Source organism: Thamnophis sirtalis, unplaced genomic scaffold, assembly GCF_051295495.1.
Source record: "Thamnophis sirtalis isolate CommonGarterSnake01/CBP01778 unplaced genomic scaffold, rThaSir2_p1.2 scaffold_4, whole genome shotgun sequence".
Lineage (NCBI taxonomy): Eukaryota > Metazoa > Chordata > Lepidosauria > Squamata > Natricidae > Thamnophis > Thamnophis sirtalis.
The window spans coordinates 81482384-81509788 of record NW_028261384.1 but is presented as its reverse complement, the minus strand read 5'-3'; the positions used below and the strand labels follow the sequence as shown (position 1 = coordinate 81509788).

The window sequence follows — 27405 nt, the reverse complement described above, 5'->3', positions numbered from 1 at the left end:
TGTGATAGCGCACAAAAAATATGGGACATGGTGTTTAGAGAAATTAGAGCACTGTTGAATGTAAATCTAGAAAGGTCACTGAGGATTGCATTATTGTTGTGGGTGGAAAAATAAATGAAACAAAAAACAGAATTGATTGTAACTTTGATAATGGCAGCTAGATTAGTGATGGCTAAATACTGGGGATGAAGTTGGAATATTCAAAGAAATTTGAAGTATGGCAACAAATGATAAATTAACAAAAGAAATTAAACTTTAAAAAGGGATGATTAAAGTAAATAATTATAATGAAATATGGGGGATTTTATAAAATCAGTGTTGGTGGAAGGCAAAGGGAATAAACCTACTCAAGAATATATGTTGTTTTGGAGGTTATAAGGGCACAATTGGAATATACTGTATATCTAAGAAATACAGGGGGTGGGGAAAGGTCTCCAGGGGGTTGGGTGCACTGTAATGTATTCTCCTTTTTCTTTTCTTTCTTTTTTTTTGTATTTTTTTTTTTTTTACAGTTAGACAGGCTAAGGCTGGAGTGGACAGAGCAGTGTCAGAGTGATGTTACCAACTCTATGTAGTTGGAAATTGATTCTTGGTCACTGAAGATTTAAAAGGTGGCTTTTTTGACTTTCTGGTACTCTGCTGAGAAATGATAAGAAATAGCACTACTGTTTTGTTGCAGTTTGCAGCTATAAGATTTTTTGGGAAAATGAGAGTTGCAAGAAAGGAGCTTTGGGCCATGTATAGGTTCCTGCCTGTCCCCATCTGCTTTAGAGTAGCAGCTAGCCTTTAGCAATCAAATATCTATGCTTCAAACCATCTTGTATTGTTTGCATAATTAAAATAATCAGAGAACATGCTTTTATACATATTATTTATCTAAGATAGATTTATGCATCATGCCAAGTCAAACATAAATTACATTACAAAGGAGCATTGTATGTGAAATAGGCTCCAAACAAGCTATTACTTAAATTTTAGAAAAGGAACATATCAGTTAGAAAATTGCCAAGTATTCTTTCCTTATCTCTGCAAACTCAAAGTTTATCAAAAAATATTCTACAATTAAAAGGGAGGGAGGGAGAAGAGAGTGAGAGTGGGAAGGAGGGAGAGAGAATGTCTTCAATAAAATTTTGTTTTATGAAACACACTGCATTCTATGGACTATTATGATCTTGTTTCTTTTATTTTAATGGAATTCTTTGGCAGCACAGATCCTGCAGCAAATAAAATATAATTTGTCTATTAATTTGTAATATTCTATCGAGAATGAGGTACCTATTTAAAGCCAAACAATTATTCTTCCTTATATATTTAGAAGAATTCCAACTTCAGTAAAATTCTTTCAGTATTTGTAAACATATTTTAACAATACTTCAAATGAGAGATCGATTTAAGTTTTCCCAATTGAAACAAAACTGTTCTTTGAGTAGTGCGGAACTAGACATTCTAACATCCTTTACCGTAAGCTATTTGCAGGGGTATTTATTGGCAACAGTGGTCCAGTGATACCTGGTGATATTCTCATTCTCTGATGCACAAAACTATATTCAAGCCATATGGTTTTCATTGTCCTTACAAAAAAAAACTAAAGGCAAAGTAGTTATGATAGCATGTGTGTGTAGATTCTCAATAAACCAGGTCATAATTGTCCCAAAGGTGCTTTTTCAAAAGGCAAATGGATTGTTTTTTTCCTTGAGGAAGAACACAATGTTTTGCTTGTCATCTAAGAAGCTTTATCAATTTTCATCACAATTGAAAAAGCACCTTTGAGATAACTAAAACAGCCTGAATAAAAATAATTTGGAGATTGAAGTTAGACACCCACTGTCATTTAACATTTGAAAACATTGGTATTTTTCAACATAAAAACTCTGATATGAAAAACATAACTCTGTTGCAAAGTGGAAGGGGTAATTTCAAGGGCAGAAGATGCACTTTACCAATTAGGCTATGATGTCATGTTAGACAAAAGAGATATAAATATTAGAGAAAATGTATGACTTTGAATATATTTATTTACAAACATGTAAATAAAGGATGTATGCCACTTATTCACCAGATTGTTCTTTATTCTACTTTTGTATTAATATTAAATGAAGAGTTTATTGCTCACTTTTTTTTTTAGCAAATGTAAAAATAAAAAAACATTGTGATCTCTTGAAGGGGGGGGGGGGAGAAGAAAGGTTTCCAGAGTCCAACTTTTTCTTTTTTTATTCAATAATTAACTGCATGGGTATTAGTAGTTCACAACTTGTAAGTTACAGTCAGAATCAAAACTAAAAAATATTTTAAAAGGCTAAAATTTGAATTTTAAAAAATCTGGGTGTCTCATAGACATTATTTGGAGCATGCACACAGTGGCACTGGTAATTGCAGTGTTACCTACTGAGCAAGAATTGTGTTCTTCAAATTATTTCATATTTAACAGTTTGCATGAAGGAAATGGTTGAAAAATGCTAATAATTATTTATTACCATACATTTTAACACATGAACACTGGTACAACAAGTAAAAGCATGCTGTAATTGAAGAAATATGTCAATTCAAAATATTAGAATGAATCTGATTTATTTGAAAACAATCTGTATTAAGGAACAGCATTTTAGCCCTGTATTATGGAAATCCACAACTATCAGTAGTTCAAATCTATTTAATTGTGAAGGAACTATAGTAATTTCATGTATTCTAGGATAACACTTTGATCTTGAAAATAGGAACAAACTTAGATATTTATTGACTGTGTAGTATAAATTAGGACTGGGTTTCAGGATTACATACTCTTTAAAAACCTCAAGATTCTTTTACTTTTAGACATTCTGATCGGCCTCTGCCTCATCAACAAGGTTTTACCCAATACAACATACATACTGAAGACTGATTACAACTGCAATTTTGTTCTAAATAAAGTCTGAAAATTCAAAATTTTATTAAACAAGTAATTAATATAACAATAACAGAATAGAATATATGTAGCATAAGACTGAACTGTAAAGTAATTGGTGCTCTCTAAACTTTGTTGTTGGCCTGTAGACAAGAGTAGGTTTGCCCCACTCCATTCACATTCTGTACATTTCCTAGCACTAATGATGTTACCTAGATGGGTAATGAAATGTCTGCAAAGTAACAACCAAGCTCAGAGTACACCAAGGACTCAATAACAACATCATTATATTTAAAATTGTAAAAATTGAGTGTGGTTCCATTACCACATATTTTTATCGGTAACAATATGATAATGTGGAAATTGTTTTCTTCCACTTGTATTTTCCAATTTTCCAGGCTAACTATAGTCTTGGAATTTCTTGGTGGTCTACCATTCAAATATTAACAAGATCATTTTTCCACATGCTGCCACCTTCTGGACTTTAAAAAGATCCTTCTAATAATTTTTTTCTAATGCTTTCTATTAAAGTTTCAAAATGTTTTGAACATTAAAATGTTATTATGCATCTATATATAAATGACAAAAATGTTGTTTTGCAGACAGTGGTATTTCTATCAATTATTACTTCATCATATGAGTATTCATAATTAGAGTTAAATAAAGAATCATGGAATAAAGAGAACATTAGGTTAGGTTAATAACTGCTTAAAAAGAAATAAATGGATAGTTCTAATAAAAGGGATGTGAGGAGCGACTCCCCCAAAATCTATTTATTGGGATTATGCTTTTTAAGCTAAAAGATGTGCGTTTAACAAATTTCCATCATTGCCACAAATACTTCAACAAATGAGAATAAGCCCCACTGAACACCTTTTCCATTTCATTCCCACTTTAAAATGAATTGTATGGTAAAAGTAAGTGAGGTAGCATCACACAAATTCTGTAAAATTGCAATTTATTCCCCACCCAAGTATTCAGGATATTCCTTCAATAGCAAATTAACAAAATTATGTTCACTTGAGGAAAAAGATAAGACAGTCATACCACCAGATTACACCAATGAAAAACTAGAAGTCCTGTTTAATTGGATAGTGCAAGTTAACAGCATGTTGCTGATATTGACAACACTTTCATTTGTTTAAAAAAGTTTTACATCAATTTGCAGCAAGAAAAACTTTGGAAAGATGCTGTCCAAAAGTGACCCACACATATTTACAAACCCCAGGGAGCACAGAAAAACAAGATATTATTCAAAATAAAACAAACAGAATTTAAGAAAATATAGGTTTCCTATTTCCACCCCACAGGAGTTACAACTGCTGACTGAACGTCGTTTTCAAGTCTTCAGAGTTCATCTTTTTCCCGCAATAAGGTGTACCTATGTCCACTAGGTGCTAGCTTCTGAAATGAACTCTCTGGTGGGCTGCTTACTATGTCCTGGAGTGGCTGAAAAGAATAAGAGTCTTTTAGAACAAATGATAAACAAGTAATAAAAGATTCCCAGTACCAATTAGTTACGGTACCAAAATAATAATGTTGCTAAGTGTAAGCCAGTCCAACAAGTTCTTATCTCAGGCAAGTCACCTTCTCTGATGCTTCCTACATTGCTTGCTACATATAATACTCAGGATAGCAGGATGCAGAAAGAGTTTCAGAGAAGGTATGTGAATTCCATTTAAACACAAAAGGAGCTCATCTTTACAAAAGCCCTTTTCTGTACTTTCAAGGTAGTTGGGAGGGGGGACCCTCCCTGAATTTGTTCGGAAACAAGTGTACTATCATGCCTGTTTTGAACAGAGAACATTTGACAATAAAACATTCAAATTTATTACAGACTCAGTTCTGAGTAGGTACAACAGATCCAGGTATAGATGTACAGTGGGCTCGGACTACCGTAGCCATATGGTAGATAGTGCAAAAGGCTAATAACTGGATCTGGACTTGAATTAGAAATCCAACACATGTCTATCCTTACATTAGTTTAATGAACTGAAGAGTAGTAGGCATATTCTTTCTCTGCAGGATATTTGTATCTCCACACATCCAAGAGACATAACAATGACATAAAAGTACAAATTTCAACCATACTTTTTACAACTGTCTCATGGAATAATGCCCTTTTATTGGAAAAGACAAGAGCCAAAATAGGGCTTGATTAATACTATCTTTTCCTTTTCTCCAATTGGTCTTTTACCTTATTCACTGAGCAGATAGTATCTGGAATCTTTAAATTTCTTTTATTTGAATATTCTGGTAGATTCATTTTGGTTTTTTTATAGGTATTCTTTTAGCTTTTCTGACACCAGTTGCTAACTTTTCCTTCCTAATTCCCTGAGTTCCCTTTTTGTTTTCAGATTTCACTGAACATTTTATGTGACCAGCATGAGTTTCTTATGCTGTTTTTATTTTTCCCATTAGTTCTCCTGTCAGGGAATCCAATTTAACATTGCTCTGAGTTTATTAACATCCATCTTTTTGAAATCCAGGTGGATGTTGAACAACTAACATGACATACAGATGGTTATAAGCAGAAAAAGAAACTAGAGCAAAAGAATAAAAGAACAAAACACCCCATCCAGTTTGTTATACAGATAGTCTTCGAGTTACGAATGTAATGGAATCTGTCCATTCCATTCATAACCTGAGGATTTGTAGGAGTGAATCTCATAGCTTGAATGCAATCACTTCCTCCTTTCACCCACGCATTCGCTAATCAAATGAGCGGCTCATTAAGTGCGCGTGAGGTATCTCGGGGTGGGGAAGGCCATGGTGAGCCTAGTAATGGAACAAGCCACCTGCTTCAGATCACCCAAGGCCTCCTCCACACAAAGATATTTCATTCTCCCTCCCCTGGGGTCTCCACAATTGCTCCCTCCCATCCTGCTGTGCTGGCTCACTTACCTGATGAAGATCTGTCACCTCTCCAGCCTGTTTCTTTGCCTGCTCCCTCCTTTTTCATAGCCAAAGCCTTCCTCAATCAGTTCGACAGTGAGAAAGGAGGCCCAGAAGAGCATGCAGTTTTCTGGGCCTCCTTTCTTGCCACTAAACTGTTTGAGGATGGCTTCAGTGATGAAAAAGGAAAGTCTGGCGGATCGTGCATGCCCTTTGGAGCCTCCTTTTTCACCAAGGAACCGCTTGAGGATGGCTTCAGTGATAAATAAAGGAGGCCCGAAGAGCCGTGTGCACTCTTCTGGGCCTTTCTCACTGCCAAAACGCTTGAGGATTGCGCTTTGGTGGTGATGCTCAAGCTTTCTTGGAGAAATTTGCACATTGCAAAATTCCAATTTTCTCTTAATGCAGATGTACTGTATTGCTTTCTTTCTTACCTGACCAGGTGCTACATCTGTTGGATCCGGACCATGATGAAACTCTCTGTGCAATTTTCCAGAGTGCAAATCTAGTACAAATTGCTTGAGTTTACCAGGAACACTGAAATGATATATCACATTTTAAGCAATATTAAACAATGCACCTTAGATAGCATAAGATTCAACTCAAAGTGCCATACAATAAAGATATCAGAATCATCAAATCATCTCAGTCCAAAGTCAATCCCATGATCATCTTAAGAGGTATAGTAGCTGGCACATAAATAATGAAGCCTATCCTAGGCTCAATTAAAAATGATTGCAATAATAAAATGCAGTGCATGCTAAGATACCAAGATAAAGAGCAACTTTAAGGATGACTTTCTTTAAACATTGACAAGTAAATTAAGCCAACATTCTTTATATCTCAATATCACTTTTAATTTACAAGTTATTTAAAAGCAGGCAAATAGAGGAAATTCAGTATTCCCCTGCAAGGGGAAGCTTAAGCAGAAGATAGGAGGCTTTACCCTGATTTCAAGAGATTAGCTCAAAATCTAAATAAAAAAATATGAATCTTACTTAAATCATATTAACCCTATTTAACACATTCAAGATATTTTAAGGTTACTATCTCTCTCTCTCTCTCTTTTTTTTGCAATTGCCTGAAAGCACAGCAAGCTTTTTGCCACTTCATTAATCCCCATAGAGCTGAGCTGCCCAATAATTTCACTGCCTGCTACCTTCAACCCCCTGCTCACCACAATACTGCAGAGAACAGTAGGTGCCAAATGCAGAGTTTATAAATACAAATGACTATCTGTAAGTTATATTGATAAAAACATTTCTGAAAGCTCTCCTGCTTAAGTAATTGCAGGCACAGAAATGAATGCTAAAAGTACATCAATTTAAATTTCTTCTGAGATGATTTATTTTCCCACATACCAAAGACTATATGAAGATAAAATTGGAACTACCAGAATTCCAAGAATTAAAAAAACCTCAACTAGTATATTAAGTATGTAGAAACAGGAATTAATTAAACAAATTATCAAATCTATCCACAAACACTTCTTTGGTGTGTGTAAACCTTCCTGCTTCAGTGTTTGTTTGTTTTCTAAATAATTTTAAATAGGAAATGGCATACTCAAAGCTCAGCACCAACTTCCAGAAATTATCTATAACTTTAAATTTTTCTTCTGTAAAGCCTTGAAGCCATTCTTGCAAACTAAATAGGGTAGCTGCTTCTATCTACTGCTTTGTTTGGAAAATCTGCTTAGAAAAATAACTACGAAGATAGAATATTTCAGATGCAATGGCATATGCTTTGAGAGACTAAAGGTGGGGAATTGGGAGCAGCTTAAAGTGATTCTCCTCTGCAACTCAAGAACAATGGTGGACTGACATGACTGAGCACAATGCTGGATTGATATGTTCATTTGCAGATGAATGCAGAATTGTTTTCCATAGTTAATGTACAGTACAAGTAAATCCAAGACTTACGACCGTTTTTTTAGACTTTAAAATTATCCCAGGTCTGAAACAGAGGCTTTATGGCCTGTAAAATGTTTCTGCTTTTGAAACATCTCATATTTTATCCCCTTTGTGATCACATTTAAGATGTCTGATAACCGACTCACCTTCACCTAGCTCCCCAAATACATCATCCCATCCCACCAGGTCTGGCAGAAGAGGTATGTTATGGGTCTTGTGTACAAAAGAATTATAACTGGGGAATCCAGGAGGCAGGCCATTTCTAACATGCTCCCTCCTCTTGTGAGAATGGCTCCATGCGTAACATCTTTCCAGAAGTCCCTCAAAACATGGTTGGGTCAATAAGTTTGATTATCTTCAGGAAACGGCCAATTAGCATTAGCAATATTAAGTAGACTTATATATCACTTCACAGGGCTTTACAGTCCTCTCTAAACAATTTACAATGTCAGCATATTGCCCCCAATAATCTGGATCTTCATTTTACCAACCTCAGAAAAATGGAAGGCTGAGTCAACCTTGAATCAGTCAGAATTGGTTCCCAGTGGGCAGTGGGAATGCAGAGTTAGCCTTCAGTACTGCATTCTAAGCAATACTCTTGAGGTGAGGTGGCTACATTGTCAAAACATCAAACCTTCTATTACAATTTCTGTTAAGAATAATATTGATTTTTGTTTTTAATTACAGAATTTTAAAAATAATATTTATTTTATGGCTTGTTTTTATTGTACGCTGCGCAGAATCATGTTTTGTGAGATGGGTAGCTATATAAATATAATGAAACAAATAAACAAACAGATTATCCTCAACATACGACCTGGAAGAACCTTGTAATGGTTACACATTTTTATAAAGTGAAAGGAGTGAGGCTCACAAGCACTGTTTTACAATTGAAGTGTCTGCACTTAGCAACAGTCTGCCCCTAGGAATTTGATTTACCCTGCAGGGTTGGCTTTCTGTAAACTGTTAAAATTAAGCTTCTCATAAAGTATTTAAAACATGAATTGATACCATCAATCACAGCGCTACTCATGTTAACATTTGTATGCTATGTTTTTAATTTTAGAGTAGACATTTTATTACTTTGTATTGAAGTTGCTGAGAATCTCCTTTATTGCAGTAGAGATAAATCCCATAAATCAATAAATAATTCCATAAAAGTTAGTTTAATTATTACTATCCACATTTACTTACTTCCTCTCCTTAAAAGTAGTAAGGATGAGCTGAAGTATGTAAGCAGTGTATGTAAATAAGTATGCAGTAATTCTGCCCAAATCCCAACTATAACCAAATCTTCCAAAACTTTACTCCAAGGAAATCTTTCTACGAAAAATTTTCGAGACTAATTTTTATGATACAACTCAATACAAAAAGGTTTTTACCCTCTCCCTTCCTTTCTAACTTTATATGATCAAGATGAAAGGAAACATGTACTCACGCCAAATCACTGAAGTCTGAAAAAACATACATATGTCTAAAACTATCAATAGCAATAACAGGACAATCTGCTGGACTCTTCTGAATGTGGAGCAAAGGATGTCTGAACTTGTCGCAATCAGCATGTAAAAAGTTTATTGTACCTTGAAATTCAGAAGCAAATTTTAGGATTTTTAGAGAATGTAATATAAGTACATATAGGTAAATTACCACAATATATGTAAATATCTAGCTTGGGGTAAAAGTATTTTGAATATACAAAAGGTGTTAATAAGATCATTTTGTATTAACATAAATAGGCTAAAGATGCTGTTTCAGGAAAAACAATTTTAGGAGTATAGATTGATTTAGAACTAGCTCTTCAGAGAACTTTTAAAAAGTTAACTGACTTTCCCAAAAAAATGTGCACAAGAATAAACTTTATTTTTTTCAGTAGTAAGAGTATTAAGCTGTAATATTATACTAATAAGAAAACACAATATCAATAATCATTCTTGTGCATTAGAGAAAGCTAACGATTTTGCCAACTTAGCCTAACACCTAATTCAATTAATTATAAGACATAATACAATATATGTATATCTATCTATCTATATATATATCTATATATATACATAATTTCAGCAAACATCTACCTTTTTCACTTATTAACTGCCGTGCAACTTCCTGCTGGAACCTTTCTAAACTTTCTGTATCATCTTTCATATGAAAGAGTATAAGGAAAGGAAGACCCTCTTCTGTCAATTCCTATGTAAAAAGAAAAATATTAATAGACTATCAGTTTTCTACTAGTTTTTAGTTAATGTTTTAGCTGTGTACTCATACACTTTTAATAAGGAATTACATTACAACTGATAAATCAGAAATTATTACAGTATCTCACCAATTTAATTAAAAGTTGTTATGCTCAATAATTCAAAAGAAATAAACAATTAATTAAAAATTCCTGAAAGGATTGAACAAAAATAATTCTATATATTTATTAATGCTTAATGTTAATTCCCTCAAAAAAGCAAAACTATATATCCTATTTCGTATAGAAGTAATCCTCAACCTACAACCAGTCATTTTATTCATTTATTAAATTGTTTTTACCCATCTCGTTGCAAGGTGACTCTGGGCGGCTTACAATATCAAAACCAAACCATAAATGTATATGTAAATGTAATGTATAAAATCACAGTAAATTTGCAATAAAAATACAAATAATAACTTAAACACGTTACACTCTTTATATTCAAAGATAGAGAGGAAGAGAGCAGAATGTACTGGGGGGAGGGGGGAGAGGAAGTGGGAGCTGCTGTTAGTTGATCAACCTCTAGTGTGGTACTCTCCCATTAGATCACCAAGCCAACTGACAGAGCCAGGTCTTCAGGCTCATGCAAAAGGTCAGAAGAGCGTAAGCCAGTCTCACCTCACAGAGCAAGATGTTGTAAAGGGGTGGGGATGCAACAAAGAAGGCTCTTCTCCTGGACAGTCAATTCCTTGACTAACAGGATCTGAAGCATGCCTCCTCTGCCAGTACCAATGGGGCTCCTCAAACAGGAATGAGATAGTTCTTCAAGTAACCTGGACCCATGCCATGCAGATCTTTATAGGTAATAACCAACACCTTGAATTGCACATGGAAGCAAAATGGCAGCCAGTGAAACTCTCAGAACAACACTCTAGGAGCTGCAAAGATTGCTCATGCCACCACACTGCACTAGTTAAAGTTTCTGAATGCTATTGAAATATAGCCCCATGTAGATACATTGCAGTAGTACAAGCTGGGGTAACCAGGGCTTGAATGACTGAACACTGGATTCTTGATCCAGGAAAGACCACAATTGGTACACAACCCAAAGTTGTGTAAAATCTCTCCTAGCTGCAACTGCCCTCTGCTCTTGAGCTGGAGTTGCAAGTCTAAGAGAATCACCAAAATTTATTTATTTATTTATTTATTTTATTTGTTAAATTTCTAGGCTGCCCAATCCCGGAAGACTGGGTCTGTCCAAGATAATGCAATCCCATCCAGAATTGGTTTAAAGTCCTGGATATTGAAGCTTCATGCATCAAAAGCCATTTGGTCTTACCAGGGTTCAGCCAAAGCCCATCCAGGCCCCAATAGCCTCCAGGCACTGTAAGATGGCAACAACAGCATTACTTGGGTACAACCATAGTTGATGCTATTGAAGGCTGCTGAGAGATCAAGGAGAGCAAGGATGGTTTCACTACTCCAATCCTGCTCTCGCCAAAGATCATCCACAAGTGCGACAAATGCTGTTTCTGTCCCATAACTGGGGCAGAATACTGACTGAAAGGGATTCAAATAATCCACTTCATCTAGAACCCACTGAAGCTGCCAAGCAACTAACTTTTCTACCACTTTCTCTAAAAAGGAAAAGTGGGAAATTGGGCAGGTAGATCAAGCAATGGCTGTGTGAGGAAGGTGTGAACTAGGAACCACTCTTTAAAGTTATGATGGCTACGGAAAGGGTGCTTTATGGCTTGTAGGGGCATTCTGGCCATCATTAGTGGTCTCACACACACACTCCACAGTTGTGTAACTGTATGTTGTGTAGGTCTGCCAGTGTTCCACAGTCACATGACTGTGATTTGTGATTATTTCTTCCAGTTTCCAACATAATTGGCCATTTAAATGAATGGATTCCCCTAATGACCATCACAAAACAAAAGCATGAAATTATTTCTGGTTACATAGGTGCCTTCATTTATAGCCATAATGACTTACAACTTATGGCTGAATTCCCAGTTCCAATTATAGTTGTTACATTGAGGATTACCTGTACAGATTTCTCAAAATGCATAGGCAATAGGAATATCATCTTCCTACCCACTCATAAATCCCTTCTCAAATGAAAAAAAAAAATTCAAATTGGTCCCCCAAATTCTTGTCGTTCTCACTTATAGAATGCCTAATCCAGTGAGAACTCAAATTTATGACAGTCTGGGGGGGACGACGGACGACACACCTTTACCAATTCAGGAATTCACAATTTTTTAGTGTCCTTAGCCATGTAATCACCATTACAGTCAGCATAAGTTGACCTCTCTGATTTCTCTATGTTGCAAGGGGGGAGATTGCTTACACAAATTGCTTGATTTCCCCCCCTCTCACAGAAATGAAAGATTGGAGTAACAAAGAGAAATATAGAATATCAGATACAAAAAGAAATATGTTTTTGATGTCTTAAATTCTGAAAAATACTAAAAAATAATCACAACTGGCAGATATCTTTTACATTGTAAAAAGCAAATAAAGAGCATTTAGATTTCTGCATTTTGTTCAGCATTTACACTGCTGCTCAAACATATCTAAAGCAGCATTTCTATCTGTATGGGTAACAAGCATCCACACTGGATTTCCAGGTATAACAAACATCATCATAGAGATCATCATCATCATATTGCTTAATACTTTTATCTACCTACTTCTGAGAAGGAATTTTCTATTTTGAAGCTCACACTGTAATTTTTAGTAGTTGACAACTTAGGCAGGGAAGGATATTCTGGGAATGCATAAATACTCTATAAGTGTGGATAAACTTAGAATTTTAGGTTACAAAATACACAAAGATTGGGTTTGATTTGTCCATGGATGGGCATATCTGTGAGTATTCAGTAATATATTTCTATAGTATTAGTATATATGCACAGATAAATCAATTTTTTTTTGAAAAATATGCCACCAATGGTTAAGCCAATTGTGAAAATTTAAAATCAAATCTGTCGTGGTAGACTATGCTTAATTGATACAAAATATGAAAAGTCATTCAGGATATAGTGAAAAAAAATATACAAAATGTTTGAGAATTAGTTTATCTGTCGGTGGCACTTTTTTTTTATAGTGCTTTGGTTAAAAATTCTAGGTTTGGTTTATCCTCCTAAAGGATTAAAGTTGCTTTATAAAGTAATGAAAGGCATTTGACACTTAATCTTGAACTAAATTAATTTCATTTATAACCATTTATCCTTCAATAAAAGGCCTGAATAACCAGATAGTCTTTACCTCTCCATTTTCAAATGTAATTTCACGAACAAGAGGAACACATTTGTCCTGAGTCCATGCATAAGCCAAGTCAAAATTAGTCATAGAACCCAAGTAAACCATATCTGGAGCATTTTCCTGTTAAAACATGATTTTAAAATTAAGCATAAATTAACATAGAAGAAATAGTATAATTGATATTATAATCCCCAAAGGTAAGTTAGGCAGTATCTAAATTTGACAAACAAAGTATAACTAAGAGGCCATATCACAAGGTACTATATGGTGTTTTGTTAGAAACTTTTGTGGCTGTAGCAGCCCAGTACAAAATGCTTCCATACTACGGTCAGCAACAGTCAGTAGCATTATTTCAGTGGCTTGAAAACTCACAGCATCACTCATAGTTAACACCAACACACTATAACAGATGGCAGAAAGGTTCACCGTATCATACTATTTAGAAACATGAGCACTGAAATCTAGCCTTCTTTAAATGATGCCAAATATAAATTTATTTGGCAAGGTTTGATTTATAAATTAAACATTGATATTATTGTAACATATTGCAAATTCTTCATTTTGCTTTTTTGAAAGAAAAAAAAAAGATTGCTATAGAAGTAAACACCAAAATACAGGGGGATGTTTGTTATTGGACATCTGGCATGAATGTATATGATAAGTAAAATTCTACAGTGATCTTCATTTTGTTTCATTTTGGCTTTAATGTTATGCTTTTATTTTGTTCACCATCCAGTATTTCTCAGATAGATGGATAGTGATATAAATTGAATAAATAAATACTATCAAGATACTTTTAAACAATAATTGTTCAAGAAATCGAATAATTGAACTGATTTTCACTATATCCATCCAGAGATTAAATATAATGGAAGATTATCTGAAAATGGAAATAATTAGGAAACAGAAGTAAATTGGCATGGGGGTCATTGTGCTTTAATTTAGTTTCTTCTGAAGCCTTCATGCCAAAATGCAAATTTCTAAAATCCCCAAAAATAAGCTAAGAAAAAGTATAGGGGACTTTCTGGATGACATTCTTAATTGTTAGCTAATTATCTGAGTGACTGAGACTGGGCCATCTAGGTATGCCTAAGCATAAATAATTATCTGATTTGCATTGAAGAGATGTGAATTAATACTTTCCCAATTTGGGCACAAACTAATGAAATAATAGAAAATACTTGTAGGTCAGGTTTTAAATTTTGGCAGTGGTTTGCTCTCCAAGCTTGTTTCAATTTAGTTACTGAATGTTTCGTTACCAGACTAGGTAACACCATCATTAGAATTTTCTTGTCCTATTCCTCTTTAGCTTACAGATGTCTTGTGTACCAGTGTAGTCAGTTGATCAATATAGTTTAGAGCTATATTTAAATTGTGAGCAGCTGATTGTTGATTGGTTGTTCGAATGGTCTGGTTTCTGAAATATTCATGTTGCATCAATATGCTTGTTAATTGCTCCTTTGTAAGAATACCAGGTTTGAACAAAATCACAGTGTGTGGGGAGTGCTAGCATGGCCAATGATTTTTGTTCCTTCCCAATCTAACTGGTGTTGTTTATTATTAATGTGGTGTGAGATCAGGGATTTCTGGTCATGCAGTTTAACTGCTACTTAATGTTCATCAACTCTTGTTTTCAACTGCCTTTGTTTGTCCCACATAGAATTGGTTACAATCGTTGCAACTGAATACTATGTTGCTGTTGTCTTTCTTTTGTAGTTTGCCTTTGACTTTAAATAGCTCTTTTTGAGCATAAATGTGAGTTTGTGAGCTATCATTATTCCTAGGAATTGAAGTATTCTGGGAGCCATTTTGTATGTTCCTTTGATGTATGGTAGGACTTGTTTTTGTGTTGTGGTTGGCTGTGTATTTTGTCAGGGTTTGGATGACAAGGATCGGTATTATGAAATTTTTGGGATAGCCATTGTGAAGGAAAACATTGAAAAGATGTTTCTCTTCTGCTTTTTTTTAATGGCTCAGTGCTGCAGTGTGTTTTGGTTTGTTTGAAAAGGGTCTGGATTCAGCTCTTCTTGTGTGCAGTGGGGTAGTTGCTTGTGAAATTTAGAATTTGGTCTGTGTGTGTGGATTTTCAGTATATGCATGTTAGTTCGCCATTCTCTTGTCTCCTTATGTCAATATCTAGGAAGGGGATTCTTTCTTTTTCTTCCTGACATGTAAAATTGATCCCAGTAAATACCTTGTTGAGTATATGATGTGTCTCTTCTAGTCCAATGCAGATGAGGATGGCAAAAGTGTCATCCACGTAATGTACCCAAAACATTGGCTAGATGGTTGGCAGGATGCTGCATTCAAGTTTCTGCATTATTGCTTCTGCTATTAGGCCAAATATAGGTAATCCCATAGGCAGGCCTTGTATTTGTTGATAGATTTTGCCATTGAATTTAAAGTGTGTTATGAGGCATAACTCCATAGTGTCGGTGGATATGGAGTGTTCTTTAGGCATTTTTTGTTACGGCTTTGATTTTCTATCTGTAGATCATAGATAGTTTGCTTGCCCAGGTCAATATTGATAGATGTGAATAATGCAGTCACATCAAATGAGACATTATTTCTTTTTAATTTCTTTTGATGTTTTTAATTAATTGAAAGAATTGCTCATAGAATAAGTTGAATTGTTGATGAGACGTGAAGTCTTTTTCTTAAAGCTTTTTTTAGTTTGTAGGTTGGTGCACCAGGTAATACCACTATGGGGCGGAGAAGAATTTAATTTTTGTGTATTTTGGGAAGTCCATAGAATATGGGTGTAGTGGAGTTTTGTGGTAGTAAAAGTTTTATTTCTGTTGAAGTTAGTTACTTGGTTTTCTTTTTCCATTTTTATCAAGATGTTTCTTATTCCATTCTCTAATTGTTTTGTTGGGTCTTTGTTGATTACCTGGTAGGTGTCATTAAGTAAATTTTCTGTTTTCTTGATGTAATCAGTTTTGTCCATTACCACAGTTAGTCTGCTTAGGTCTGCTGGTAGGATGACAATGTCTCTATCTTTTCTCAGTTTCTTCAATGTCTTCTTCTTCTCTTGATGAAGTGTTCTGTCTTGTCTGTTTTGTTGGATATTAGGAATGATTCTCTGTTCCCTGGTCAAGTTTGTTATTTTTTCATTATGTATTCTAAGTTGGCAAGGAAATTGACCAGGTCTGCATTTTTGTAGTTGAAATTAAGTTTTATCCTTTTATAATGTTATCCTAGTTCAATTGAACTAGAAATATTTTATTACTAAGCTGCTATTAACTTAAATATTAAATGTATTAAAACTAGGCACAGCTGTATAACTAAAACTTAAGCTATTTTAGGTTGTATGCTACACCTTTTTTCAAAATAGCAGTTACGGTCAGACAGATCAGCAACAGAGGTCCTATCTTTCTGCAAGTTTTTTCAAGCATTGTTTATCAGGCAGACAGAAATGGTTAATAGGCACTGTATACATCAGCTTTTATTTATTTCATCTTATTATTATTTATTAAATTTATTTTCTTTTACATAGCCTCTAACAAAAGGTACGTAAGGAAATTCAATAGTCATGTGCTCATGAACTAGAAACTATTTTTTAAATAAAATAAGTAAAAAGGAATGATTTTCCTTTAGGATTTCACAATGGGAGTGCATTTTAATTAATTTTAAATCATCCTGGAATTAAAAATGAGAAATTTAAATTTAACGTAAATCAAATTTTTCAGTAAAGTCAAGTCAGGATTGCAAGAAACAATGACTTTAAATCAAGATCTTCAAGGTCATTAAAAAGAAGTATTAATTTATTCAATAACTATTTAATAAAATTGTGGAATTTGCTCCCATCCTGTTGAAATTTTTATAAAAAATATTTTTATTTACTTATTAAAAAAATACTAGATGTCCATCTTACCCCATGGTAACTCTAGTCAACTTACAATACTAAAAATACATCTAATAATTTAATGCAAACTATAAAAATAAAAAATGCAAAAGTTAAAGGAGGGGAAGGAGGGAATAAGATGAGCAGGGGGGAAGCTAGGATCTGATATTATTCTATCAGCCACCTCCAACAAGAAGCCCCTCTTTTAGAGTCCCAAACCAACTGGCAGAATTAAGTCTTTAGGCTCTCATGGAATGTTAGGTGGGTTGGAGCAGAATTCAGCATTTTAAAAAGAGACTGAGAGAAATCGACAAATGATAGTGTTATTCACTATTGCACTTTTTTTCTGGAATCAAATACACAACTTAAACATCAACTGCAAGAAGCAATGCAAGAAAACCCTACTGCCTTCCTGGTTTTAGAAGCAAGATCACATGAAGAGTATAATGCCCTGGTAAGACCACACTTGCAATATTGTACCCAGTTTTGGTCATAACAATATAAAAAAGAGGTTGAGGACTCTAAAAAGAGTGAAGGGAAGAGCAGGAAAGATGATTAGGGGAGCAAACATATGAAAATGGTTTATATGAAGAATGGTTGCAGGAATTAGGTATGTCTAGTTTAATGAAAAAAAGGACTGGGGGGACATGATAGCAGTGTTCCAAAATTGAAGGGCTACTACAAAGACGAGGGAGTCAACCTATTTTTCAAAGCACCTGAAGGTAGAAGAAGAAGCAATGGATAGAAACTAATTCAAGAAAGAACCAGCTTAGAACTAAAAAGAAAATTTTCTGACAGTTAGAACAATTAATCAGTGGAATGACTTGCCTTCAGAAGTTGTGGATTCTCCATCACTAGAGGTTTTTAAGAGTTTGGACAACTATTTGTCTGAAATGGTATAGGGCAGCGATGGCGAACCTTTTTTGGCTCGCGTGCCATAAGTGGGGGGAGTGCAGGGGGTCGTGTGTGGGCATGCCGCAACCATAATGTATGTGCGCACTACAGGCATTCCCCCCATTTTTTGCATGCTTTTTTCGCCCACCCCAGGTTCCAGAGGTTTTATAGGAGCCTGAAGAGGGCGAAATCAGCCTCCCTTGCCCCCCCCCGGAAGCCCTCCAGAGGCTTCAGGGACCTTCAGGAGGCTTCCCTGAAGCCTTTGGAGCAATCAAAACGATCCTCCTCCAAGCAAACAGGATGTCCGTCCCAAACGTCCGGTTTGCCCATAGGGTCGGGTTTTTTGTGCTCCGGAGGCTTCAGGGAAGCTCATGAAGCCTCTGAAGGGCCTCTGGAAGGGAGCGGGGGAAGCTCTTTTCGCCCTCCCCAGGCTCCTATAAAGTCTCTGGAGCTGGGGAGGGTGAAAAATGGCTTTAAAAAAGGGTAAACTCAGCTGGCCAGCACGCAGGCCAGCTAACAGGGCGCCTTGTGTGCCCTGAGAAATGGCTCCACATGCCATCTGTGGCATGCGTGCCATAGGTTCACCATCACTGGTATAGGGACTCCTACTTGAGCAGAAAGTTGGACTAGAAGACCTCCAAGGCCCCTTCCAATTTTATTATTCTGTTATTTTATGATTCCCTAATATATCAGGGTAGACACTGAATGACACAAAGGATTAAACTAGATGGCTCTTTGACACGTTTTGTTTTTTTATGTTATAGTAAGGAAGATGAGATTGGTGTCAGATGTGATTAGTTGTCTTTGCCAGGGAATAGAGATTATCAGAAATTGTTGATAGGAAAACAATAATTTTACAATTTTAATTTAATTTAATATTCAGCCTATTAATGGTTATAAAGTTTATTACTCTTCTCAGAAAGAAACACATGCTGCAGACCATAGCTTCTAAAAATAAAGGAGTCAGTGAGAAGATTACTATCAAGGAATTTACTGATGTTATAGTTGAAAATGCACCATTCAGGAAATAGAATATTTATTCCTTGTACAGGAACTAATATAGTTATTCTAAAAATGGTCTGGTTGTTTTCAGAGTTAATTTTCAACAACGAAGCATTACATGGTATTCCAGGTATATCTTCTCCTGTACAGATTGATTTTACACAGAGCAAAAGCTGCTTCTAGTTTAGAAGTTAAATAAAAAGAAGCTGATCCATCCCAGAAAATCAGTTTGCTACCATCAGGAAAACAATGTTTTAGAGTTCTCCAGAATGTTTCATTTTGTTACAGTACACACCTAATGTTGTAACCACATTGCAATTTCCTTGGGAGGGAACTGTATTGAAACTTGTTTTTCTTATTTATCTACCAGCTATTGCATTTTATTGTCTCAAAGTTTGCAAATACCTAACAATTAGAGCAAAGGAGGTTTGTTATATTTGCAAAGGTATCTATTTTGTTTGAATAACTGACTGTTTTTTAAAAGTATTTATATGTTTTTGCATTTCTGATTTTCTGGGAGAAACCTGTTTGTGACTAAACCATATTCTACATATTTGGGTTGTAAATTAGAGTTTATATGGAAAACAGAATAAGAGGAAATTACTTTTTTCCAATTTCACATTATATATATATATATACATACATACATACATACATACATACATACATACATACATACATACATACATACATATATATATATATGGTTTAATTTTGTTCAAAGAGCAAAATCAAAGAGCTGGTGATAGTTTATTGAAGGGTCTAGAATTCAATCATAATGCTAGCCAACAAAATAAGTGAATATTGAATCACAGGAACATTTGGCACTACACAAAAAATCCTTCGATCGATAAGGGAAGTTTATAAGCTACAGAGAAGTTAACATGTTATTAAGAACGTGATTATGACTTGAAGCAAAGTATCAAAAATCTTTTAAAAGATACCAGTTTTTGGATTTTCAAAACTCTATCACTTATGCTGTGATGTCATAGTCTACTACATAGTGAATGCTTCAAGAAGGGGGTTTTTTTTTGACTGAGATCTATTCTCTTGGTGTAAGAACATTGTGTAATTATAGAATCTGTGATGACTCCAAGAAACTTTAATACCAGTTTTAAGTTCTAGGATCCAATTGTTAGGACCAAAGATGTAAAAATACAATTTACAGTTCAGAATCAGACTTATAAATTGATTTAGAATGAAATTGTAACAAGCCATGTCCTACTTTAAATAAATTGTCTGATATAGTGACAATTAATAAGGGCCCACAAGGAAAAACAGATTTGTTCAGTTTAGTAATCTGGAAATGCTTCAAGTATCCACTATCTTATCTGTAAGCAGATAAGACCAGAGAATTCTATTATATGGGCAAGTGTATTGTCTTAATTAGTGTATTTCCAAAAGGAAGACTTCAGAACCATACAGAACCCCAAGATTTAAAAAATACTCTGAAAAATACCTGCTAATAAAATAATAAAAATAAGAAATAAATAGAAATGAAGTAAAAACTAAATAGATATAAAAATCAAGACTACTTCAGTAAAAATTATTGCTCCATACTGTAATAAAGGCTTTTCTTGTGAATCTTTGGATAGATGCAGAAAGCCATGAAGTATAGAGATCAAGAAGAAATATAAATGAAACATAAAATAATAAATAATTATTTGGGAGCCTGATTAATGCTACCTATCTGAGCAAGTTAAACCTGTATTTCTAGAAGAATGAAATACAATTATTACTATCATATTCAGATAGCCCTCAACTTACAACAGTTTGCTTAGTAACCGTTCAAAGTTAAAACAGCACTGAAAAAGTGACTTACGACCATTTTTCACACTTACGACTGTTGTATCACCATGGTCATGTGATTTATTTTTGGATGCTTGACAAATGACTCACATTTATGACTGTTGCAGTGTCCCTGGGTCATGTGATCATCTTTTGTAACCTTTTGACAAGCAAAGTCAATGGGAAAACCAGATTTACTTAACAACTGTGTTGCTAATTTAACAAATGCAGTGACACAGTTAACAAATGTGGTGAGAATAGTCATAAAATGGGGTGAAACACACATTGCTTATTTAGCAACATACATTTTGGGCTTAATTGTGGTCATAAGTTGAGGACTACCTGTATGCATAATTTTATGGATTTGGACTAATTTTAAACATTTCATCAAATTTAATAGGTAAGGTGGGAAAAAAATCAAACTTACCCCTGTTGGCTTATATATTATGTTGTCCCCACTAAATCTTTCTGGTTTGGAAACAGACCTAAGGATTAAAATAATTTTGTTCTTACTATTCTAGGATATGAAGTAAGAAAATAAATACTGGAATAGCAATACATCTCTAGTCAATGGGCTCAACCCAGATATCATACTAAAGTATCATTTATTTTAGCAATTATTTATTAGCAAAGGCAAAAACAAAACTGTTTGGTTTTAATTTTTTTCTGCCCTGCACAAGAATATAATTATTGAAATAACACATCCTAATTTGATTATCATTCTAAGCACTAACTGCAGTGAACAGACCAGCAAATAGTTTAAAACTCTGATTTACTATCTGAAAACATAGCAATAGCATGTAGACTTATATACTGCTTCACAGTGCTTTACAGCCTAATCTAAGTGATTTACAAAGTCAGCATATTGCCCCAATGATATGGGTCTTCAAATTACCTCTGAAGGATGGAAGGCTGAATCAACCTTGAGCTGGTCAGAATCAAACTCATGCAGTGAGCAGTGAGTTAGCCTGAGTGCTGCATTCTAACCACTGTGCTACTACAAACATAGGAGCTTCTCAATTCTATGCTCCCTACTCTGATTTCCCAAGTTTGAATGTGTATAAGGAAGATAAACTAACGGTTAATAGGGCTGCTGTTTTATGGAGAGAGTAGTTTCAAGACCAAATTTAAAAAATATATTTTTAAAAATTGCTTTCACGGCATTGTTAAAGAAAAGATGCAAATGTAAAACTTTTCAAATTATATTTTAATTCACAAGGATAAAAGTTATATTTTCAATAACTAATACAATGTTATTTAACCTATTGCAATTACTTCTTACATTTAAAAATCTTACCCAAATGCAGCTAGGAAAACACAGTCATCATGCAAAACATTTGCTACTCTTTCAAAGTTCCTGTAATTATCAGAGTCTTTTTGTTCAAAATAGCCAATAATGTTTCTTTTATTGCGCTGTAACACATAAAACATACATAATAACATTCTACCTCACCCTTTAAAGAAATTAATATTTACATAAATTCTATAGTTCTTTATACAAACAGATGATGTCTATTAAAATCAAATGTAATATTATAATAGAATCATAGTCCAGGATCTCAAGTACACCCGTGCAATAAAAAAAATATGTAGACAATCTTGAAGGTATTAATATTATTAATAAGTTATTATATCCACTTTTAATAAGAACCTATATTTTCATCAAAATAATGTTTTACATGTGCCTGTGTAGAAGATATCACCTATTTCTATTTATGAAGAAGAAGAGTGACTACAGAATTTATACAACAGTAGATAAATGTTTATCCAAATATATTCTTGGGCTTGAAACACACAAAAACTTCAAGATTCGCTGCATATTTGTTCTAATTTACAGGAGCCCATGATAGATTATAATAACTGTTTAAAAGGCATATTTAATATTCCTTTTATTTTCTCCCCATGGGAGAGGAGGTAAATTGGATAGATAGGGAGTGATTGATTCAAGGTTATGTTTGATCATTGATGGTAGACTTAAATCTGACTCGTTTCTGTCTTAAACCATTCCCTTGTCCACTTTGCATGGTGGCTGTCCACATCTATGACTATAATCATTTAGAAAATTTGGCATTACAAGTATATGATTAATAATAAGTTTGCTTTCATGGCAATGCAGATCACACAACCAAAATTATCCTACAATATTTGAAATGCTACCAAGGAAGATATTAAAATTAACATTAATTTAAAAAAACATTTTAAAAGTTTAAAATATTAAAAATATTATAATAGTGGTTATAAGACTTCTAAACAGTCTTCACTAAATGAGAAAATGAGTATAACTTGCTAAGCAGCTAACATGGATTTATATATGGCAATCAACATATATACACACAAACTCACATCAAGAGAGTTAATTTCTTCCAAGCTTAGTACTTCTCTAATTGGATTGCTTTTCTGCTGCCGGATATAATCTGCTATTGCTGTCACTGATCTCTGACCTCGATACTCTCTCTTCATCATCATTCCATTCCGGAACAACTTCAAGGTTGGGTATTTACTTATTCTATATCTTTGAGCTATGTCAGCTGAAAAACAATTACAATGCATTTGAAAACATATACACTCAAGTGTTATATAGTTTTCATTTCTTTACATTTATATACAATTTAAAAGAAATCAAAATTATATTTCCCATCTTTTAAGAAAGATAACACAGAAGTAATTACATTATGCACCCTTAATTTCACTTATTTACAAGCAACGAGTCTGTTAAAACTTCTATTTTTGTACAGTACATACTTTTTCTTCATGGTCACTTCAAAATTCATTCATTCCTATTTTTTAGTTGTTTGCTTGAACTAAAAACAAAATAATGATTAAAAAATGCTCTCAAAACATACCTCCAGGCATTGATCCGAATACCAAAATAATAACTTTTTGCCAATTATAGAAAGAGAAGAGTTTTGAGAGGTCCTTAGTATTCTCTGAAGTTGGTTGTTTTTTTACAGACTTTTCATTACCCAAACAAATCATCAGTGCTAGCCTTGTGTTCTAAAGTAGCACACACAAAAGATGCTACTTTTCTCCTGATATAGCAAGTATTTTGAGACATCCCCATAAATGTTTGCTCTAGTCTTCCTCTTATAAGATTACTGATGGTATTAAGAAACAGAGTTAAAGGTTTTACTTATTTTACAAAGCATGATGATAAAATTTGTTGGATAAAGAACTCCTTTAGAACAGATTTTCTCAACCATTTTTTTCTCCTGTGACCATCTTCTGATCTTATTTTTTCTCTGTGGCCCCTCAAGGCACCATTACAAAATACAGATAGGTTTTTTTTCTAACGTCAACAAGATAGGGTATCAACTATTGAAACGACTCTAGCTAAAGCCATAATTTTTCTTGCTTCGTGTCTTAGTTGCCATGCTTATTTGGGGAGGGTGGGGAGAGACTTATGGAATGTAGAATGTTTTCCTCCAATGTGCCAGACATAGCAACAATAAGGCTCCTGAGAACCAAGGCCAAATCAACATGCCCTAGCAATGGCATTAGGGAGTGCTGAGAAGTTTATCAGCTGCTTGGTTGGCTGACATGACACAAGGGGAATAGCCAGTATCTATTCTTTAATTATACCAAAAACACAGGAATTATTCAGTGTTGGTTTGACCTTTAACCGTGCCAATATTTCAACTGATGGTGTGAGGAAAAAGCCCAAAGCGAGCCACTCCAGCACAGCTGGGAGCTGCAATGGCAGGGAAAAGTCCCTGGAGAAGTTTCCAATCCTCGCCAATGACAGCAACGACAGTGAGTCATGGGCCCACTCATGGGCCCCTGCAGCCAGTAGGAGCAACCAGTCCAGCTAGGCAGCCACTGCAGCCCCTTCTCCATGGCCCCACGTGGTATCAAGCTCTCTTCCCTCCTGGGGCCTGGGTGGCACTCGGGATACTGGTTGCTGCCACCTCACTACATAGAACCTCCTCCCTTGGCTGTCACGTTCAGTGGGAACCCTGACTGGCTGGAAATCTTCCTTGACTACCTCCTAGAGCACCTAAATCACCAATGTTTGCCTACCTATCTCAAAGACAAGCACAATTATTTATTTATTTATTTTATTTAAAACTTTTATATGCCGCCCAAAGGACTCCAGGTGGCTTACAAACGAAATATAAAAACATAAAAACAATACAATTTAAAACAACAATCATCCATCAAATTCATTCTAGTCGGGGCCGGACCTCAATAGTGAGGTCAACAGCCCCAGGCCTGCCGGAACAGCCAAGTTTTTACGGCTTTCCTGAAGGCCATCAGAGTGGGTATGGTCTGGATTTCCGGGGGGGAGCAGCTGGTTCCAAAGAGTCAGAGCAGCCATCGAGAAGGCTCTCCTCCGAGGGCCCGCCAGCCGACATTGTATGGTCGCTGGGAGGTATGCGTCAGCAGGCGGTCTCAAAGGTATCCTGGCCCTAAGCCATGTAGGGCTTTAAAGGTGAAAACCAACACCTTGAATTGAGTCCGGAGACCAATAGGCAGCCAATGCAGCTCACGGAGGATAGATGTAACGTGGGTGTACCTCGACACACCCACTATCACCTGTGCGGCCGCATTCTGAACTAACTGCAGTCTCCGAACGCTTTTCAAGGGTAGCCCCATGTAGAGCGTGTTACAATAATCCAGCCTCGAGGTGACAAGGGCATGAGTGACCGTTAGAAGCGCATCCCGATCCAAATAGGGCCACAATTAGTGCACTAGACGAACTTGGGCAAAAGCCCCCCTGGTCACAGCCGACAGATGATGTTCCAATTTCCGCTGCGAATCCAGGAGGACTCCCAAATTGCGAGCCCTCTCTGAGAGACGTAAATTTTCTCCCCCCAGGGTTAAGGATGGACTGTCCAAACAGTCCTTCGGGGGCAACATCCAAAGCCACTCAATCTTATCGGGATTGAGCACAAGTTTGTTCGCCCCCATTGAGACCCTAACAGCCTCCAGACATCGGCACATCATGTCCACCGCTTCACTGAGCTGGCAAGGGGCAGAAAGATATAATTGAGTATCATCAGCATATTGATGATACTTTACCCCGTGCTGTCGCATGATCTCACTCAGCGGCTTCATGTAGATGTTAAATAGGAGGGGGGACAGGACCAAACCCTGCGGCACACCACACTCGAGGGGCCTAGGGGTCGGCCTCTGCCCCCCGACCAACACTGACTGCGACCTGTCAGAGAGGTAAGAGGAGAACCACCGTAATACAGTGCCTCTCATTCCCACCTCCCCCAGGCGTCGCAGAAGGATACCATGGTCGATGGTATCGAAAACCGCTGAGAGATCAAGAAGCACCAGGATAGAGGAATGCCCTCTATCCCTAGCCCACCAATAACTGCCAAGCTCGAGGGGGAAGCAGGAGAATTGACTGCTATCCTCCACAGCACTGGGAGATGATCCAGTTTGTGATCATCCCAAAAATGACAGAAGTTGTGATCCTGGGACTATCCTGGCTGAACAAATGGGGCCCAATGATATGGTGGAAAGGGAGAAACAGGAAACTGAGATTGGGAAGAGGCCCCTTCCTCACATGACCAAGTCGTGCAAGCCTCTCCATAGAGGACAGGAGCCAAGTTCCTGAACATTCAAAGGCTAGGTCCAATTGACGGACAGGGACCCAAACCGTGTTCTGGGAAAAGGAGTGCAATGTGCTATCCCTCACCGGCCCACAGATTGCATGAATGAGATCCTGCTGTAGCAAAACTACCCAAACCCAATATGTACAAGGAGATGAACAGCTGAGGAAATACATCAACAAGAACTAGCCAGGGGTTTCATCCAGCCGGCTAAATCCTGCATGGAAGCCCCAGTCCTGTTAAGAAGATGGAACAATGAGATCATGCGTAGACTTTAGGGGGCTCAATGGGGTATGTGTGGACAACATGTATCCCTCCTCCTTATGAAGGACATGCTGGCTCATATAGCTAAGGAAAAGATATTTAGCAAGTTAGATTTGATGGAAGCACAGTATTGCATCAGAATCAGAGAGAGACGAAAGGAAGATGACATTTAACTGCACACTGGGAAGCTTTCACTTCTATAGGCAATTCATCCCATCCTTTGCGACAATAGCCAAGGCCTCAGAGTCTTGAATTAATTGGGAGCATTACTCAAAACCATGACAATAGTATTTTAGTATAAGATAGTAGTAGTCCTTAACCTACAACATATAGTAGTAGTCTTCAACATACAACTGGTTGCTTAACCACAATTAAAATTACAACAGCCTCAGAAAGGCATCTTTATGGCCTGTAAGGCACTAGCCTTAAGGTCTAGTCCCTAATTTTTGTTGCTGTTCTCTGTATTCTTTCTAGAGTCTCAATATCTTTTTATATTGTGGTGAATAAAACTGGATGTAATAGATGCACCAACAGATGTAAAATTTAGATGAACAATTCTCTTTTCCACAGCCTCCATCACCTGATACATTACAATGACTTAAGGATTGGGAAGCCTCTCATCTTCTAAATAGGTTTTAGAAAAATGGTTTTGAGTTCACTGAAAATCTGGACAAGGAAATACTTGAAGTATCTAAACAAGATTACAAAAAATGACTTGAAATATTTTATAAACTAGGAGGACTAAACCATCCCATCTAGGTATCCAGGAATGACAAAGCACTATTAAAGGATACACAGATGCTTATAGGAGAGTTTTGAGATATCCTAAGTAATCGTTGGCTTGAAAAATCAACAGAGGGCTTCAAGAATCAATGCTTTGAAAGAGCTGTGGAAAATACATTATAATAGCTTCAGGAATC

General features: G+C 35.8%; 1 protein-coding gene across 2 annotated transcripts in view; it reads right to left on the bottom strand.

The window, feature by feature from the left end:
- Positions 1-2193: 2193 nt before the first annotated feature.
- The window catches only part of ERP44 (endoplasmic reticulum protein 44), a 69734-nt gene continuing 44522 nt past the window's right edge, over positions 2194-27405 (bottom strand). For both annotated transcript variants that reach the window (XM_014052415.2, XM_087713186.1), the window contains 8 exons: positions 23004-23188; positions 21958-22073; positions 21088-21145; positions 13136-13252; positions 9759-9870; positions 9125-9266; positions 6211-6313; positions 2194-4330 (listed from right to left, as the gene is read on the bottom strand). In XM_014052415.2, the coding sequence (XP_013907890.1) occupies positions 4229-4330; positions 6211-6313; positions 9125-9266; positions 9759-9870; positions 13136-13252; positions 21088-21145; positions 21958-22073; positions 23004-23188 (935 nt within the window). In that variant the 3' untranslated portion in view covers positions 2194-4228. The remainder of the gene's footprint in view (positions 4331-6210; positions 6314-9124; positions 9267-9758; positions 9871-13135; positions 13253-21087; positions 21146-21957; positions 22074-23003; positions 23189-27405) is intronic.